Raw genomic sequence first — 19214 nt, forward strand, 5'->3', positions numbered from 1 at the left:
AGTAAACAAACCATTAAGTAAACAAACCATTAAGTAAACAAACCATTAAGTAAACAAACCATTAAGTAAACAAACCATTAAGTAAACAAACCATTAAGTAAACAAACCATTAAGTAAACAAACCATTAAGTAAACAAACCATTAAGTAAACAAACCATTAAGTAAACAAACCATTAAGTAAACAAACCATTAAGTAAACAAACCATTAAGTAAACAAACCATTAAGTAAACAAACCATTAAGTAAACAGTAAGATATTGTTATAATATGTTCCAGTGGTGAACCCTGGTGCTACCTGCTTTGTTTCTCGTGCGGAGCTCCTGAGCTGAGGAAAGCGAGGTGGGAAGAAATTGGAAGTTAAGTCCCGTGAGGACGCCACCTCTCTGCGGGTCAGGGCGAGGGCAGAGAAACACCTCTCAGGAGACAGCACAGGAAACGCCACAGACGATACCTCCTCAGCCCTTGAGGATGACAGGAGTACCAACTGTTAACTAGAGAATGCAACAAATGACAGAAGATACAGATTCAGCACTGTCACTGTCCCTGTCATATGATGTTCCTGAAGACATGAAATGATCAAAGAGAGAAAGATGAAGACGACTACACATAGACTTAAACTACTGTATAATTATATAATGGTATGGGCTGACTCAATTAATCAGACATTATGAATGGTAGGGGCTGACTCAATGAATCAGACATTTTGAATGGGATATGGACTGACTCAATGAATCAGACATTATGAATGGGATATGGACTGACTCAATGAATCAGACATTATGAATGGGATACGGACTGACTCAATTAATCAGACATTATGAATGATAGGGGCTGACTCAATGAATCAGACATTATGAATGATAGGGGCTGACTCAATGAATCAGACATTATGAATGATAGGGGCTGACTCAATGAATCAGACATTATGAATGATAGGGGCTGACTCAATGAATCAGACATTATGAATGATAGGGGCTGACTCAATGAATCAGACATTATGAATGATAGGGGCTGACTCAATGAATCAGACATTATGAATGGTAGGGGCTGACTCAATGAATCAGACATTATGAATGATATGGGATGACTCAATGAATCAGACATTATGAATGATATGGGATGACTCAATGAATCAGACATTATGAATTGTAGGGGCTGACTCATTGAATCAGACATTATGAATGATATGGACTGACTCAATGAATCAGACATTATGAATGGGATACGGACTGACTCAATGAATCAGACATTATGAATGGGATACGGACTGACTCAATGAATCAGACATTATGAATGGGATACGGACTGACTCATTGTATCAGACATTATGAATTGTAGGGGCTGACTCAATGAATCAGACATTATGAATGGGATACGGACTGACTCAATGAAACAGACATTATGAATAGGATACGGACTGACTCAATGAATCAGACATTATGAATGGGATATGGACTGACTCAATGAATCAGACATTATGAATGGGATACGGACTGACTCAATGAATCAGACATTATGAATGGGATACGGACTGACTCAATGAATCAGACATTATGAATGGTAGGGGCTGACTCAATGAATCAGACATTATGAATGGGATACGGACTGACTCAATGAATCAGACATTATGAATGGGATACGGACTGACTCAATGAATCAGACATTATGAATGGGATACGGACTGACTCAATGAATCAGACATTATGAATTGTAGGGGCTGACTCAATGAATCAGACATTATGAATGGGAAATGAAATACTGACGTAAACACCTTAATCGGTGTTCCAGCGGTGTATTTGATATGCACATGTGCCAGCACCGGTAACGTGAGCCTCCCTGTTTAGCTTGAGTGAAGTGAGTTCAAACCAACTGAATGTATGCATCTTTGAAGTAGTTTTGACATACAAACTTTATACTCTATGTCCGAACTCAGAATTAAGTATACTTCCCAAAAATTACATGGTCGTTGTGGTAGAATGTATATTTTGATTGGTGATTTTCTGCATTTATCAGGTTTCAGGTAGCCTGCTTTCAGATGTGTTCATGTAAACAGGATTATTAGGGTAATCGTTCTTCTTGCAAGGCATTATATTAATCTGACTATCCACAATAATCCCACTATTGTGTGCATGTAACTGTAATCAGTGAAACATATTTACAGGCTTGGCAGTAAAGCACTTGGGACATTAAATCTGTTTGAAGTGAATCAACCCATTAAAACAGAGTGGAGACTCCTAACTTCCGCAGGATCTGTGCAAAGCTGCCTCCTGGAGAGGGAGGGGGGGGGGGGGGGGGGGGGTGACAGGATTCTGGGGGAGAGTAGCTGGCTTCCTGAGGGATTCTGTCTCCCAAGAACAGAGCCTCACTAAGTAGTGTGGAAGTCCAGTATGCTCCTTGGACCAAGGTACTGATGCTGGGGCTGGTTTTCAGCAAAGGTCATATTGGGCTGAGGGGAGGTGGGGCTTCCGTTTCTGGGCTAGGGAGAGGTGGGGATTCTGGTTCTGGAGAGAGGTAGGGTTTTGGTTCTGGGCTGGGGAGAGTTGGAGCTTTTGGTTCTGGGGAAAGGTGGGGCTTTTGGTTCTCGGGAGAGGTGGGGGTTTTGGTTCTGGACTGGGGAGAGGTGGGGTTTCTGGATCTGAACTGGGGAGACTTGGTGGTTCTGGGCTGGCGAGAGGTGGGGGTGCTGCTACTCTGGGGGAGGAGGGGCTCTGGTTCTGGGGGGAGGTGGAGGTTCTTCGACTCTTGGGAGGGGGATGTCGTTGGGGTGAGAGATGTCTATTGATGCTGGAGTGAGTGGGAGCAAGGGTGTTGGGTTACGTGTTGTTTTCGGGGCGAGGGAGGGCGTTAGTGGGTGTTGCCTCTGAGGTGAATGAGGGTGGAGTGATACCAGTGTTCGTTGTGGTGAGAGGGGTCGAGGGGGCAGTGTGACATGATGGCGTGCACTGCCCTCTGCTGGTGTTCCTTTAGGCTTCCTCCAGCATCTCTGCCTCCTTCTCCAGCTCTCTGATTCTGGCATTGGCCCGTCTACCAGGTCAGCGTCAGATTCTGGAGAGCTGCTGCTCCCCCAGTCGGGCCTGCGCCTTCGAGAGGCCATCACACCTTCTTCACACCTTCTAGCCCTCAGCACACCTCTGTCCACATAGATATCAGGAGGCAGTAGTTTATCAGGGCTGATCTCCAGCACTGAGAGGACCACCAAGGAAGGGTTACGCAGTGCATCATTCTCCAGAGTTGCGTACTGCAATCACACACATCACATCACACACAGATACAGGGAGTCCTTTCTAGGGAGTTTTTCCTAGCCACCGTGCTTCTACACCTGCATTGCTTGCTGTTTGGGGTTTTAGGCTGGGTTTCTGTACAGCACTTTGAGATATCAGCTGATGTACGAAGGGCTATATAAATAAATACATTTGATTTGATACAGATCACACACATCACACACATCACACACATCACACAAAACAACACATCATACAGAACCAAGAGGTTGAAGAACAAGGAAAAAGAAAGCATAGAAAGAAGAGAAGATGAGGACCAAGACACGATCAACCGCCAGAAGGACTTAGAGAAGATGAGGACCAAGACACGATCAACCAGCAGAAGGACTTAGAGAAGATGAGGACCAAGACATGATAAACCGCCAGAAGGACTTAGAGAAGATGAGGACCAAGACACGATCAACCGCCAGAAGGACTTAGAGAAGATGAGGACCAAGACACGATCAACCAGCAGAAGGACTTAGAGAAGATGAGGACCAAGACATGATAAACCGCCAGAAGGACTTAGAGAAGATGAGGACCAAGACACGATAAACCGCCAGAAGGACTTAGAGAAGATGAGGACCAAGACACGATCAACCAGCAGAAGGACATAGAGAAGATCTTGGCCACTTGCACACGCACACACACCCACACCCACACCCACACACACCCACACACACACACACACACACCCACACACACACACACACACACACACACACACCTCCAACAGGTGGACACGGCCAACAAGGGGTTACAGAGAAAAAGATCCTTGAACAAGTGCAAGATGACCTGCAGTCTCCCAAATGGACTGCAACCCAGATATAAGGCCCTATGGAGTTACCGTAACCATGAATAAATAAACGTTAGAGCAGATGTGTGTTAAAGAAAAGTCATCTCGCTACACTCCACATTGTTTCCCACATTATCAGAGAAGCAGTGTCACTGACCTAACTCTGAAGCTGGGCCTTCAGCACCTGTCTGTGTCTGTCAGACTCCTCTTTCGACAGCATCCTGGCACTCTCCAGCCTCCTCAGCACTGTCTGCAGCGCCAGCTGCTCTGCCGACAGCCTTCCCAGATCTACAGGGAGACAATCGGATATGAGTCACAACATCTAAGCTAACAGCTTACATACTAGAGCACTACGGCACTCATTGTACAGCATATCCAGTTACCAATCTTTATTTTTTCAACTACGGACAAGGAATAATGGATTTAGGTTGGGTATTTTAGTTAAAGGTATTGTGACAGTTTTTGTGCCAAAAATGTTAATGTCAGTTGAAGTTAAACGATTCATTGTTTGTGATACAATCCAGTTAATCTCCTCAACTAGCTAGAGGACATTGGTTTGACTGAGACGGTGCTGGGAGGTGGTTTAGCACATGGTACTAGCCAAGCACATGGTACTAGCCTAGCACACGGTACTAGCCTAGCCTAGCACATGGTACTAGCCATCTACTAGGTGCAGGCAGCGATCGGTTGAAGATCATACATTTAGTTTTACTTGTATTTCAGAGCAATTGGAGGCCACAGAAGGAGAGTTGTATGGCTTTGAAGCTTGCCTGGAGGGTTGTTAACACAGTGTCCAAAAGAAGGGCCAGAAGTATACAGAATGGTGTCATCTGCGTAGAGGTGGATCAGAGACTCACCAGCAGCAAGAGCGACAGTTAGTAAGGACAAGAGAGAGAGAGAGAGAGAGAGAGAGAGAGAGAGAGAGAGAGAGAGAGAGAGAGAGAGAGAGAGAGAGAGAGAGAGTAAATTAGCAAGTGACTCAAGGATATCCCATCCTCCTCTCCTCTGACAGGAAGATCATTGTGTCCCTCAGAGAGGGGTGAAGCACTGGCACTCCGCCTCCTCCCTCCACCCCCTCAGTCCCTTGGCCCCTCCACCCTAACATCCCCCTGCTTTCACTTCCCAGAGCCATCTGTAAAGCCACAAACACTGCAACGATTCCCTGCATTGACAGTCAGCTGGGGCACATCCAAAAAGACCGAACCACAGTGCCAAGACCAGTTGGGTGACTAGAATGAATTATTCACAGTGGCTATATAGTCATTTAAGTTTACACTGAAAAGTTTTTCCATCCCCCGAAAGGATATACTGTATATTATACAAAATACATAATGATATTGTTTGGACATAGCTGACACACTTAGGCGACCCGTCCAAGACTTTCGTGTGCAGAAAAACCTTGAACTAGCGACAGTGAAAAAACGAACTTTCCCCGTTACAGAAAAGGACTGGTCAGAGAGGCTAAAATGTGAGAAAACAATGGAATCAAAGAATTAAGTGGTTTCCCACACACATCCAGGAGGAGGCTAATGCTTGACCATGCCAGGCTTCGGCCACCATTCCTCACCTGCCCGTAGGCCCTGGTTCTCCTCCTGAGCCACCGTTCCTCACCTGCCCGTAGGCCCTGGTTCTCCTCCTGAGCCACCGTTCCTCACCTGCCCGTAGGCCCTGGTTCTCCTCCTGAGCCACCGTTCCTCACCTGCCCGTAGGCCCTGGTTCTCCTCCTGATCCACCGTTCCTCACCTGCCCGTAGGCCCTGGTTCTCCTCCTGAGCCACCGTTCCTCACCTGCCCGTAGGCCCTGGTTCTCCTCCTGAGCCACCGTTCCTCACCTGCCCGTAGGCCCTGGTTCTCCTCCTGATCCACCGTTCCTCACCTGCCCGTAGGCCCTGGTTCTCCTCCTGAGCCACCGTTCCTCACCTGCCCGTAGGCCCTGGTTCTCCTCCTGATCCACCGTTCCTCACCTGCCCGTAGGCCCTGGTTCTCCTCCTGATCCACCGTTCCTCACCTGCCCGTAGGCTCTGGTTCTCCTCCTGAGCCACCGTTCCTCACCTGCCTGTAGACCCTGGTTCTCATCCTGAGCCACATCCAGCTTCTTCAGCAGCCTGAGCTGGGCCTGCAGCTCCACTCTGTCTCTCCTCAGGATGAGGTACGTTCCAATGATGGTTTCCTGAAGTGTTACATCAAACTTCTTAAACTTAGACTGTAACATGCAAATGAGCCACTAAAACACAAACGTTTGACATAATATTGTACGGCATATAGACTGTGGATTATGTGACGAGGCTACTGCTCTATTCAAGAAGCCATGCATCTGGACTGCTTGTTGTACAGCCTCTGTGATCAGTCCTCACACATGTTATACTAATACTAACTGACAGCTGGCTATACTCGCCAACTTTACAATCTAAAAAATAAATAGCCTACTGTGTGTTTGTAGGGTTGAAGAGGTGATAGAAGTGGTGAGAGTCAAACTTATTAACATTCAAAGTTACTAACATGCCTTTATTTTATCCTATACATTACTGAGACAGCAACAATTGGTCCAAACCAACAACAGAATCACAATAGCTCTTTATAAATGGAATAAGGGGGATGAAATGTTCGTGATAAACTGGATCCAAAGTACACAATACATCACAACAAACAAGACAAAGAGGATATGAATATTCATATTTTTTACCCTACACAAGAGTGCCACCTTCTGGAGGCAGAGCGGAATAGATATAATGAAACGATGAGGCCTCCTCTGTGCTGGAAGTAGGGAAGTGAAGTGATATCAAACTGAAAGAGCGAGCAACTAAAATCTTTTTAAAAAGTACAGAACAGTCCAATTAGACTAAATCTGGCGTAATAATATCACAATACCTTGAAACACATTCTTCGTATGGTATTACTATGCCAGATTTAGCCTAATTGGACTGTTCTGTACTTTTTTCAAGATAATAGTTGCTTGCTCTTTCAGTTTGATATCACTTCACCTGTATTGTTCAGGTCCTGTGGTCAACACACAGTCTGCGAGTAAGCCGCTAAACCAACCCTGATAAAGGATGACTAAGGATGAAAATGACTTAGCGTGAGGGTGGTAACATGACTTATTTTTCCTTTCCAAAAGCCTGGACCCAAACTGTTACAGACCTATATCCATCCTGCCCTGCCTATCTAAGGTCTTCGAAAGCCAAGTCAACAAACAGGTCACTGACCATCTTGAATCCCACCGCACCTTCTCCGCTGTGCAATCTGGTTTCCGAGCCGGTCATGGGTGCACCTCAGCCACACTCAAGGTACTCAACGATATCATAACCGCCATCGATAAAAGACAGTACTGTGCAGCCGTCTTCATCGACCTTGCCAAGGCTTTCGACTCTGTCAATCACCATATTCTTATCGGCAGACTCAGGAGCCTCGGTTTTTCGGATGACTGCCTTGCCTGGTTCACCAATTACTTTGCAGACAGAGTTCAGTGCGTCAAATCGGAGGGCATGCTGTCTGGTCCTCTGGCAGTCTCTATGGGGGTGCCACAGGGTTCAATTCTCGGGCCGACTCTTTTCTCTGTGTATATCAATGATGTTGCTCTTGCTGCGGGCGATTCCCTGATCCACCTCTACGCAGACACCATTCTATATACCTTCGGCCCGTCTTTGGACACTGTGCTATCTAACCTCCAAACAAGCTTCAATGCCATACAACACTCCTTCCGTGGCCTCCAACTGCTCTTAAACGCTAGTAAAACCAAATGCATGCTTTTCAACCGGTCGCTGCCTGCACCCGCATGCCCGACTAGCATCACCACCCTGGATGGTTCCGACCTAGAATATGTGGACGTCTATAAGTACCTAGGTGTCTGGCTAGACTGCAAACTCTCCTTCCAGACTCATATCAAACATCTCCAATCGAAAATCAAATCAAGAGTCGGCTTTCTATTCCGCAACAAAGCCTCCTTCACTCACGCCGCCAAGCTTACCCTAGTAAAACTGACTATCCTACCGATCCTCGACTTCGGCGATGTCATCTACAAAATGGCTTCCAACACTCTACTCAGCAAACTGGATGCAGTCTATCACAGTGCCATCCGTTTCGTCACTAAAGCACCTTATACCACCCACCACTGCGACTTGTATGCTCTAGTCGGCTGGCCCTCGCTACATATTCGTCGCCAGACCCACTGGCTCCAGGTCATCTACAAGTCCATGCTAGGTAAAGCTCCGCCTTATCTCAGCTCACTGGTCACGATGGCAACACCCATCCGTAGCACGCGCTCCAGCAGGTGTATCTCACTGATCATCCCTAAAGCCAACACCTCATTTGGCCGCCTTTCGTTCCAGTACTCTGCTGCCTGTGACTGGAACGAATTGCAAAAATCGCTGAAGTTGGAGACTTTTATCTCCCTCACCAACTTCAAACATCAGCTATCTGAGCAGCTAACCGATCGCTGCAGCTGTACATAGTCTATTGGTAAATAGCCCACCCTTTTTCACCTACCTCATCCCCATACTGTTTTTATTTATTTACTTTTCTGCTCTTTTGCACACCAATATCTCTACCTGTACATGACCATCTGATCATTCATCACTCCAGTGTTAATCTGCAAAATTGTAATTATTTGCCTACCTCCTCATGCCTTTTGCACACATTGTATATAGACTCCCCCTTTGGTTTCTACTGTGTTATTGACTTGTTAATTGTTTACTCCATGTGTAACTCTTTGTTGTCTGCTCACACTGCTATGCTTTATCTTGGCCAGGTCGCAGTTGCAAATGAGAACTTGTTCTCAACTAGCCTACCTGGTTAAATAAAGGTGAAATAAAAAAATAAAAAAATTCAGGGTAGAACACAGACAGGGTAGAACAGAGACAGGGCAGAACATATTCAGGTTAGAACACAGACAGGGTAGAACACAGACAGGGTAGAACACATGCAGGTTAGAACACAGACAGGGCAGAACCCATTCAGGGTAGAACACAGACAGGGTAGAACAGAGACAGGGCAGAACATATTCAGGTTAGAACACAGACAGGGTAGAACACATTCAGGGTAGAACACATTCAGGGTAGAACACACACAGGGTAGAACACAGACAGGACAGAACACAGACAGGGTAGAAAATATTCAGGTTAGAACACAGACAGGGTATTCTTAGATGCAGAGTTTTGCAGGTGATCTGCCACCAGACTGGTGGTTATCAGGACAGAGTCAGACTTCATAGGGACTGGCCTGCCCAAGTCAGTAGTACAACTTTAACTAATGCAATCTAACAGGCAAAATGCTCATGTAAATTCTTACTTTAAGTGTGTCAAGCACGCCTCGATTCTTAAAGGTTTGGTAAAGCCTCTTCCTCAGCTCATCTGGGGATAAAGCCTCCAAGGGAAGAGAGGGTCAATCAATGAATACTAGCTTGCAGGTTTTTCTTGTTGAAGGCAAAAACCTAATACTCTGTAAAGAGACTAACATTTATATCGTGTTTACAGCACTGATATATAGGGATTCGGGTTGAAATGACCTGCTTAGTAACCAATGGTCTGCTTTCCAGAAAAACGGTTAGCAGGTGGGGAGGACGAAGTGTGATGGCGAGGAAGCGTAAGAATGGCACTGTTAATATCAGAGATTCGTCTCCTGAGTATACACATTCATTCGAGGTGTACATACCTACGTCTCCTGATTACAAACCAAGTAATCTCCAAGCTCTTCAAGCTCTCTTGAGAACCTTGATGATCTCTAAATGGAGTCACTTGACAGAAGTGAGCGCTCTGAAGTTGAGCCAGTCCAGTGTGTAGTGGGCCTGCCTATCACGACAGGTGTGGTAGAGTCTTCCACCGTTTGACCCGAGAGTCTTACCAGAGATGATTTTGGACCGGTAGGGGTGAGATTTTTGGAAAGAGTGGGATCCTGCTTTTTGGCCGACCCATACCTTGTGTCAAGTTGTGGAGAGGACAAACTGACAGTGCTTACATCTGTGAACGTTTTGAGAAGTGGAATTGGGGTTGTTCTGAAGGGATTTTTGGGATGGGGAGAGTATTTTGGAAATTTGTAGGGGTCTTTTTTTTTCTCAGAAGTACTGAGTTAGGTAGGAGGATTTAGAATTGTGGAACTAATATTGTAAACCATGATTGACCAAACACTCCAGCACAGTAGGTGGCAGCATGCATTTTAAACATTTGTTTGCAATACGCCATTATGTCGAAAAAGAAGAAGAAGATGTCCTCTCCAAGTGCCAACCGTTTGAATTTAACGAACCTGCAATGTTATTGTTTTAGTTCCAGTCGCACATTTATGACCTTCATATTCTGTCTTTGAAATTAGACCTAAATACAGATAAATTAATCAACTAATATATAGTATTAAATATACACAAAGTTAAAAACTAGTTTCAAATGTTGAAAATGTTTCACTTGTTGCAAATGTATTTCGGTGGTCGATTGCATATTTTTACATCGTCATCAAAAAGTGACGGTATTCCCCGGAAATAAGGACAGTTTCATTATTTTGTTTGCAGGTAAACAAACGTTTGTTTTATAAAATTAAAACTATTGCTTCACATGTACATTTTGGATCTAAACATCTATCTGTAAATTAAGACTTTTTCAGTTTGCTTCAATATGTTTATCTTGGTGATAATAATGCATTTGCAAGCGTGCTGGCTATATAGCTACCTAACGTTAGTTACGTAGTTAGCTATATAACGTTAGCTAGCTAACCAATTTACATCAATTTACATCACAAGTTACAGAAATAGCCAATGTATATTCCTGTTCACACAGAACTGCGTTGATTGCTGGAAAGAAACATGTCTGGCAGTTTCTATTACGTCATGGTTGGTCATCATGACAACCCAGTCTTTGAAATGGAGTTCTTACCTGCTGGTAAAGCTGAGTCAAAGGTATATATCTTTACGGTATTCTCAATATAATATATACTCAGCAAAAAAAGAAATGTCTTCTCACTGTCAACTGCCTCTCACTCAACTGTTACCCCACTCTTCCACCAAGGCACCCTCACCCTCTGATCCAACAGGTCCCAGACGTGCTCTCAATGGGATTGAGATCCGGGCTCTTCGCTGGCCATGGCAGAACACTGACATTTCTGTCTTGCAGGAAATCACACTCAGAACGAGCAGTATAGCTGGTGGCATGCTGGAGGGTCATGTCAGGACGAGCCTGCAGGAAAGGTACCACATAAGGGAGGACGATGTCTTCCCTGTAACGCACAGAGTTAAGATTGCCTGCAATGACAACAAGCTCAGTCCGATGATGCTGTGACACACCGCCCCAGACCATGACGGACCCTCCACCTCCAAATCAATACCGCTCCAGAGTACAGGCCTCAGTGTAACGCTCATTCCTTCGACGATAAATGTGAATCCGACCATCACCACTGGTGAGACAAAACCGCGACTCGTCAGTGAAGAGCACTTTTTGCCAATCCTGCCTGGTCCAGCGACGGTGGGTTTGTGCCCATAGGTGACGTTGCCAGTGATGTCTGGTGAAGACCTGCCTTACAACAGGCCTACAAGCCACCAGTCCAGCCTCTCTCAGCCTAGTTCAGACAGTCTGAGCACTGATGGAGGGATTATGCATTCCTGGTGTAACTCTGGCAGTTGTTGTTGCCAACCTGTACGTGTCCCGCAGGTGTGATGTTCGGATATACCGATGCTGTGCAGGTGTTGTTACACATGGTCTGCAACTGCGAGGGATGTTTCTTTTTTTTCTGAGTTTAGATAGGTCTATGCTCCTGACAACTGTCTAAATTGGTAGCTAGCTTCATTACTACATATGTATTGAGATCTCTATCTACATCTAGTCAAAAGAAGAGGTTACTGTAATGCTCACTCAATTACATAGCTTAAAGCCGATCCAGACATTTTTTGGGGGGGGTCACTGTGTGTTGATCATTTGAAGTAATGTTTGAGAGCAAGTAGAAATATTTTGTGTATTCTTATGCCTTATAGGGGAATAAACACACTTGATATGTCATTGTTTTATCCATTCTCTCTATATGTCAACAGGATGACCACCGGCATCTGAACCAGTTCATTGCACATGCGGCTCTCGACTTGGTGGATGAAAACATGTGGCTGTCTAACAACATGTACCTGAAGACTGTGGACAAGTTCAATGAGTGGTTTGTCTCTGCGTTTGTCACCGCAGGACATATCCTTTTTTGACCACTACCCAAGACCTACACGTAAGTAAGTAGCACTGTCTGAGGCAGAAGAGCCCATAGGACACAATCTGGCCTTAATGGCCATGTACTCTTATAATCTCCACCTGGCACAGCCAGAAGAAGACTGGCCACCCCTCAGAGCCTAGTTCCTCTCTAGGTTTCTTCATGGGTTCCTGCCTTTCTAGGGTGTTTTTCTAGCCATCATGCTTCTACATCTGCATTACTTACTGTTTGGGGTTTTAGGCTGGGTTTCTGTAAAAGCACTTTGTGACATCAGCTGATTTAAAAAGGGCTTTATAAATACATTTGATTGATTTAACAGGAGCATATCTCCGGTTTCTGTAGCGAGGCAGCTTGATGTACAAGCTCACCCCTGGACAGGACACTAGTCTATTGCAGGGACATACCCCTAATCCATCTCCTTAATGCTGAGTGCCAAGCAGAGGCATCGGGTCCCATTTTTAGAGTCTTTGGCATGAATTGGCCAGGAATCCAACCTTAGCCAACCTTCCAATCTCAGAGACGAAACTTACCACGGGGCCAATGAGACCTATATAGCCCTGGAAACGTTGCAACAAAAAAATATGGAATAATGTATTCCTGAAATATATCTACAATTCAACAAATAGTAATTGTTTCCTTGGCCAAAGGGCCCAGAGAAATATGGGTAGTGTCTGTGTTCCATTTTTTCCCCCTTAACCATCTCCATCACATATGAGATTCATCATGCTTCATGATGTACGACAAGAAGATGGAATCAAAAACTTCTTTAATGATGTGTATGATTTATACATTAAGGTGAGTTGCCCTTTTTGTCCAGGTCATATACACCTAACTTAAATTAACATTCTGATGATTGATCATTGTTCAGTAATCTGTGCTCTTTTCCAGTTTGCAATGAATCCTTTTTATGAAACCAATGCTCCAATCCGGTCGACGGCATTTGACAGAAAAGTGCAGTTCCTTGGAAAGAAGCACCTCTTGAGCTAATGAACCAACCTGAGTTCTGCACCTTTTTTTATTTTCTTCATTGTGTTTATCATACACATCATTGGTCTACGATCACCTGTTGGTTGTGTTTTGATAAATTCCCTGTTATTACTTGCTTTATTCTTACCAACCACAGTATAAAAGACAGCATTGGGAAGTGTTTTATAATGAATTAATGGTATGTGTGAGTGTCACCAGCATTTTGTTGCCTAGTTTGATAATAGTGACATGGTCTCTGAGGTCTAGTTTGATAATAGTGACATGGTCTCTGAGGTCTAGTTTGATAACAGTGACATGGTCTCTGAGGTCTAGTTTGATAACAGTGACATGGTCTCTGAGGTCTAGTTTGATAATAGTGACATGGTCTCTGAGGTCTAGTTTGATAACAGTGACATGGTCTCTGAGGTCTAGTTTGATAACAGTGACATGGTCTCTGAGGTCTAGTTTGATAATAGTGACATGGTCTCTTGAGGTCTAGTTAGATAATAGTGACATGGTCTCTGAGGTCTAGTTTGATAACAGTGACATGGTCTCTGAGATCTAGTTTGATAACTGACATGGTCTCTGAGGTCTAGTTTGATAATAGTGACATGGTCTCTGAGGTCTAGTTTGATAATAGTGACATGGTCTCTGAGGTCTAGTTTGATAATAGTGACATGGTCTCTGAGGTCTAGTTTGATAATAGTGACATGGTCTCTGAGGTCTAGTATGATAATAGTGACATGGTCTGTATGAGCTAGACCTTGAATGAGCTTGGTTAAAACATGTATATTTAATTTCTGATGTTTGTGAAATGTTCTATGTCTTACTGTCCAGATTTTCTCATCAAAACACTTTCCAAATCATTCACTAGCGTGCATGTGTGTGCATTTGCCATACAAAGTAATGGCAGAACATTTCACTAATCATTAAGCATGTACAAAGACCAGCCGATGCAAACAAACACTCACATTCTGCGTGTAATCGATCCTGTATATATGCAGTAATATTCACCACACCAGAAAACATTTCCCAAATGACTTACTGCTGAAGTCTAACTCTTAACTGATATCTTTTTCACATTTTAACAAAGTGTTTTTTCCTCCCCTGTAACAGTGGAGACTAAAAACAAACATCTTTAGGAAAGATCATTCATTCAAGGACTGTTTTTATTCAAATAGCATTTTTCATTTAACTTGCGTTCCGGTCATTCTGCTGCTGTAGCAAAATGATATAAAAACTGAGCAAAGAAAACTGTTCTCAACACTCTATTTTGTGAGGATGTACAATACTGTAAAATCAATAAGCAATGATTGTTGTAATCAAATGTTACTATTAAAACTATACTCGTGTGTAAGAAAATGAAATTGATCTCCATAAATGTAAAGAAAATACATGTTAGATTAATTAAGATGCCCATAGAAACAACAACAATGGACAGGTACATACATTAAACATGGTTTAGCATATCCACCACCATGACCAAATTCATAATGTATCACCCATCTGTTAATTACAATTAGCCAGGTTATCAGAACACTGAGGTTCTGGAATGGTAAGAACAAGGTTATGTACTACCTTATTGGTAGAGAGCAGAATGTCATGCTGCATAAGAACTCTGCTTTATTCTGTGCAAGTGTTGAACATTGTGTCCATTGCATAATGATAACTCATTCATTACGGTACGTTGTGCAGATATCGCAAGGCCAGCAAATTCAGCTACCAGCACCAATAATATTATAGAGTAAGAAATCATAAACCTTAATTTCTGCTTAGATTTCCCACTCTCTGTACTATAAAGTAGTGATGCTAGATTAGTGCTTTAACTTTTTCAAATGAAGACTGCATAAATTACTCTGCTTTGTATCAACATTTGTTGTAATAAATATTAATATATTATGTTTGGATTTTTTATTTAATTTTTTACCTAATCCCATTGAACTCAATTGATGATTAAAAGTGACTTGCTTCTACTGTATCACATTTGGGTGGGATTATATTTACATACGGTCTGCAATATGTTTTCAATGGAATCAGTTATGATACTTTCACTGGTAAAGGCCGCTCATCTCACCCTTGGTTTCAGTCACAGTGTAAGAGAAGCTTTCTCCCAAAAAAGGAACTTCTTTCTGGCTGTGTAATATGAACAGGAAGCCATGCTTTGTGAATGTATTTCTGGCACCCACATTGATGGCATAATTTAATGTGATATTTTAACACAATATATATAATTCAAAAGATTGCACAGATTTAAATTATAATGCATTTCTTGGTGGAATCTGACAAAAATACTCTTCTTCAAGTACCCGCTTTACATTCAATGAGTCCCAAGACCAACAAACCCATTGGATTATCATCCACGGACACTAGCCAGTGCTTGCTTACTGTACTTGTGAGCATGAGTGTTAATAAATACGCCTGTGTGTCCTCCTAGCTCCAGTTCTTTATAGGTTGTAGCCCCAGTGCTTGACTTGGGCAGGAATACCGGCACCTCAAAATGTTCTACTGCTTGGGCTCCTGTTCCTCTTATAGAATATTAGTTCAAAAGTATTGTGGAGCTCCTGCACCTAAATATAAACAGTACCGGCACCCAAAATTAATACTGGCACCTCTTTCAGTCCAAGTCAAGCACTGGGCAAGACCTACACGTTGTCAACAGCAGGAAGTGCTGGAGCGGGGCTTTCTGTGGAGGTTGACTGTGTCCGTGGGGATGAGGTGGTCTGCCCTCTCCTCCATGGCCAGCACTCTCCGCACTGCCTCCTCAAAGGCTATGGTTACGTTGATGGAATCCTTGGCACTGGTCTCATAGTAAGGGTGATTGCCATTTTCCAGACACCACTGTTGGGCATCTTCAGCAGAAACTTGCCGTTCCGACACATCCACCTTGTTCCCCAGCACCACGAAGGGGAACTTCTCAGGCTCCTTGACATCGGCATAGTAGATGAACTCCTTCTTCCAGTTGGCCAGGTTGTGGAAGCTCTGGTTGTCATCCACGCTGAATGTGAGCAGACAGCAGTCAGACCCGCGGTAGAAGGGAGTCCTGAGGCTGCGGAAACGCTCCTGTCCGGCCGTGTCCCAGATCTGCATGGTGACCAGACGACCGTCCACCTCCAGGTCCTTGTTGAGGAACTCCACTCCGATGGTGTGGAAGAGGTGCGTGTCAAACTTGTTGGTGACGTAGCGGTTCATGAGGGAGCTCTTCCCCACTCCTCCGTCTCCCAGCAGGATGACTTTCAGCAGGGATGACTTGTTGGCCATGGCTCTTAACAAAACGTGGTCTCTTCCTCTGGAAAATAGGACCTAGGGGACAGGATGTAATGTGTAACTAACAACTGTCGCACAATAACCTTCAGGTTTTTCAAATCTGTTTTGTTTCACCTATTTAAAAAAAAAAGGAGAAGGTATTTTTAGGAGCCAGATTTACCTTTACTACTCAGTGTAGATATTCTGAAACCTAAGAAAAACACTTGAATGTTAGCACTTTATCTTACAGTGGCATTCACAGCAAATCAACCTCCCACACAAACAGGAAGAAGGGGACTTACCCGTGAATTATTGAAGCCTCCAGTTGGCCAGGATCATGTGCTATAGACATTAGCTGCTTGGTCACATGTGTCTATGTTTCGTGTCGGTCATTATCTTAACCGTGGTCAACATTCAACCAACTGGAACGAAATAGCAAACAAATGTGTTGACTGAACCTGCAAACATACTATATACAGTACAGTGACTACAACAGCTGTCTGTAAACCAGCCTTTTACAAAACATAGCTGCCGATACATAAACTGTCACGTCATAGCTAGCTAACAAGTTACATTTCTCAAGCAATGTTATCTAGAATATGATAGGAACAAATGCCTATTACCCGAGGAATAATGTTTGAAACTTAGCGTGGATAGCTAGCTAGCTATAAGAAATAAGGCAAACATACGCCCGCACAACAGTGTGAAGTTGGATGACAGTCGAGATTTAGCTACCTAGCTGATTTAGCTAGCGTTGTTACTACCAAACGTAGATGCCACATTTTCTTCTCCTAATGACTAGCTATCAATCCTGCTGAAAACGATTAAGCCCGCTAGCTAAACCATAAGACACTGATAATGGGACTTAATTATGAATTTACCGTTGCCAAGCCAAGTTTTGAAGAACACAGACAACGACTGTGATAGTTTATAGCTTCTTTGTTGTTGTTGTAGCTGTCCCCCTAGGATGGTCTTCAATAGCAGTTAGCTAGGCTAGCAGCTTCTGGCTCGAACAACATCTGATAACATTAGCCTCTGTTTCCACTCATGTGACCTAAGAAGTCTCGAAATGTTCTCGAGTCACATCACTCAGTTTGAATTGCAGATTATTTATGATATAATGAATTATAAACAAATACAGCTATACTGTTAGCTATTTACTGGCTAAAATGTAGTCATCTCCAGTATTCAATCCAACCTCCAACAGAGACCACGTCTTATTCTTACAGAAACAGCCACCAGAGGACGACAAAACACACGGTAGATAGTACCAAACCAGAAACCACACGGTAGATAGTACCAAACCAGAAACCACACGGTAGATAGTACCAAACCAGAAAAATAATCACATGTATTTATAATGCCCTTTTTACATCAGCTGATGTCACAAAGTGCTGTACAGAAACCCAGCCTAAAACCCCAAATAGCAAGCAATGCAGATGTAGAAGCACGGTGGCTAGGAAAAACTCCCTAGAAAGGCTGGAACCTAGAAAGAAACCTAGAGAGGAACCAGGCTATGAGGGGTGGCCAGTCCTCTTCTGGCTGTGCCGGGTGGAGATAATAACAGAACATGGCCAAAATGTTCAAACGTTCATAGATGACCAGCAGTGTCAGATAATAATAATCGCAGTGGGTTATAGAGGGTGTAACAGGTCAGCACCTCAGGAGTAAATGTCAGTTGGCTTTTCATAGCCGATCATTCAGAGTTAGAGACAGCAGGTCCATAACAGTAGGTCCGGGACAAGGTAGCACGTCCAGTGAACAGGTCAGGGTTCCATAGCTGCAGGCACAAAAGTTGATACTGGAGCAGCAGCATGACCAGGTGGACTGGGGACAGCAAGGAGTCATCAGGCCATGTAGTCCTGAGGCATCCTTTTTTGAAAATCTTCCTCTGATTTGCCATCCAAAGGGTCCCAGCTATAACAACGTGTTGTTTTGTTAGATAAAATCCTTCTTTATATCCCAAAAAGTCAGTTTAGTTGGCGCCATCGATTTGAGTAATCCACTCATTCAACATGCAGAGAAAGGAATCCAAAAATCTCCCCCTGATCATTGTTAAAACAAGTCAAAATAAGTTTCTATTGACTCCTCAGATACCCTAAAATGTAATCAAACTATAATATACGAATTTCCAATAGTGAGTCCCTGTAGTACAACTCATTATTCTTACTCATATAGGACCAGACCAGAGACCACACGGTAGGACCAGTCCAGACCACATGGTAGGACCAGACCAGACACCACACGGTAGGACCAGACCAGACATCACACGGTAGGACCAGACCAGACACCACACATTAGGATCAGACCAGACACCACATGGTAGGTCCAGACACCACATGGTAGGACCAGACACCACATGGTAGGACCAGTTCAGACACCACATGGTAGGACCAGACACCACACAGTAGGACCAGACTAGACAACACATGGTAGGACCAGACCAGGCACCACACGGTAGGACCAGACACCACAAGGTAGAACAAGTCCAGACACCACACAATAGGACCAGACACCACACGGGAGGACCAGACCAGACACCACACGGGAGGACCAGACCAGACACCACACGGGAGGACCAGACCAGACACCACACGGTGGGACGAGACCAGACACCACATGGTAGAACCAGACCAGACACCACACGGGAGGACCAGACCAGACACCACACGGTAGAACCAGACCAGACACCACACGGTAGGACCAGACCAGACACCACACGGTGGGACCAGACCAGACATCACACGGTAGGACCAGACCAGACACCACACATTAGGATCAGACCAGA

The 19214-nt window shown here is 44.1% G+C and overlaps 2 protein-coding genes across 3 annotated transcripts; one reads left to right on the forward strand and one right to left on the reverse strand.

The window, feature by feature from the left end:
* Positions 1 to 10393: 10393 nt before the first annotated feature.
* On the forward strand, positions 10394 to 15082 carry LOC109870861 (trafficking protein particle complex subunit 2). The gene is made up of 5 exons (XM_020461543.2): positions 10394 to 10547; positions 10813 to 10931; positions 12057 to 12201; positions 12927 to 13012; positions 13106 to 15082. Exons 2-5 carry the CDS (start codon positions 10839 to 10841, stop codon positions 13202 to 13204), a joined length of 423 nt encoding a protein of 140 aa, XP_020317132.1. The 5' UTR covers positions 10394 to 10547; positions 10813 to 10838; the 3' UTR covers positions 13205 to 15082.
* On the reverse strand, positions 13219 to 17667 carry LOC109870877 (ras-related protein Rab-9A-like). 2 transcript variants are annotated; one of them, XM_020461565.2, is made up of 4 exons: positions 17308 to 17667; positions 16729 to 16848; positions 16608 to 16637; positions 13219 to 16483 (listed from the first exon to the last, which is right to left on the reverse strand). In XM_020461565.2, exon 4 carries the CDS (start codon positions 16439 to 16441, stop codon positions 15836 to 15838), a length of 606 nt encoding a protein of 201 aa, XP_020317154.1. In that variant the 5' UTR covers positions 16442 to 16483; positions 16608 to 16637; positions 16729 to 16848; positions 17308 to 17667; the 3' UTR covers positions 13219 to 15835. The 2 variants fall into 2 exon arrangements, with proteins under 2 accessions (XP_020317154.1, XP_020317161.1); XM_020461572.2 differs by lacking the exon at positions 16608 to 16637 and having other exon boundaries at positions 14335 to 16561; positions 17308 to 17655.
* Positions 17668 to 19214: the final 1547 nt, after the last annotated feature.

This window comes from Oncorhynchus kisutch, linkage group LG2 (assembly GCF_002021735.2).
Source record: "Oncorhynchus kisutch isolate 150728-3 linkage group LG2, Okis_V2, whole genome shotgun sequence".
Lineage (NCBI taxonomy): Eukaryota > Metazoa > Chordata > Actinopteri > Salmoniformes > Salmonidae > Oncorhynchus > Oncorhynchus kisutch.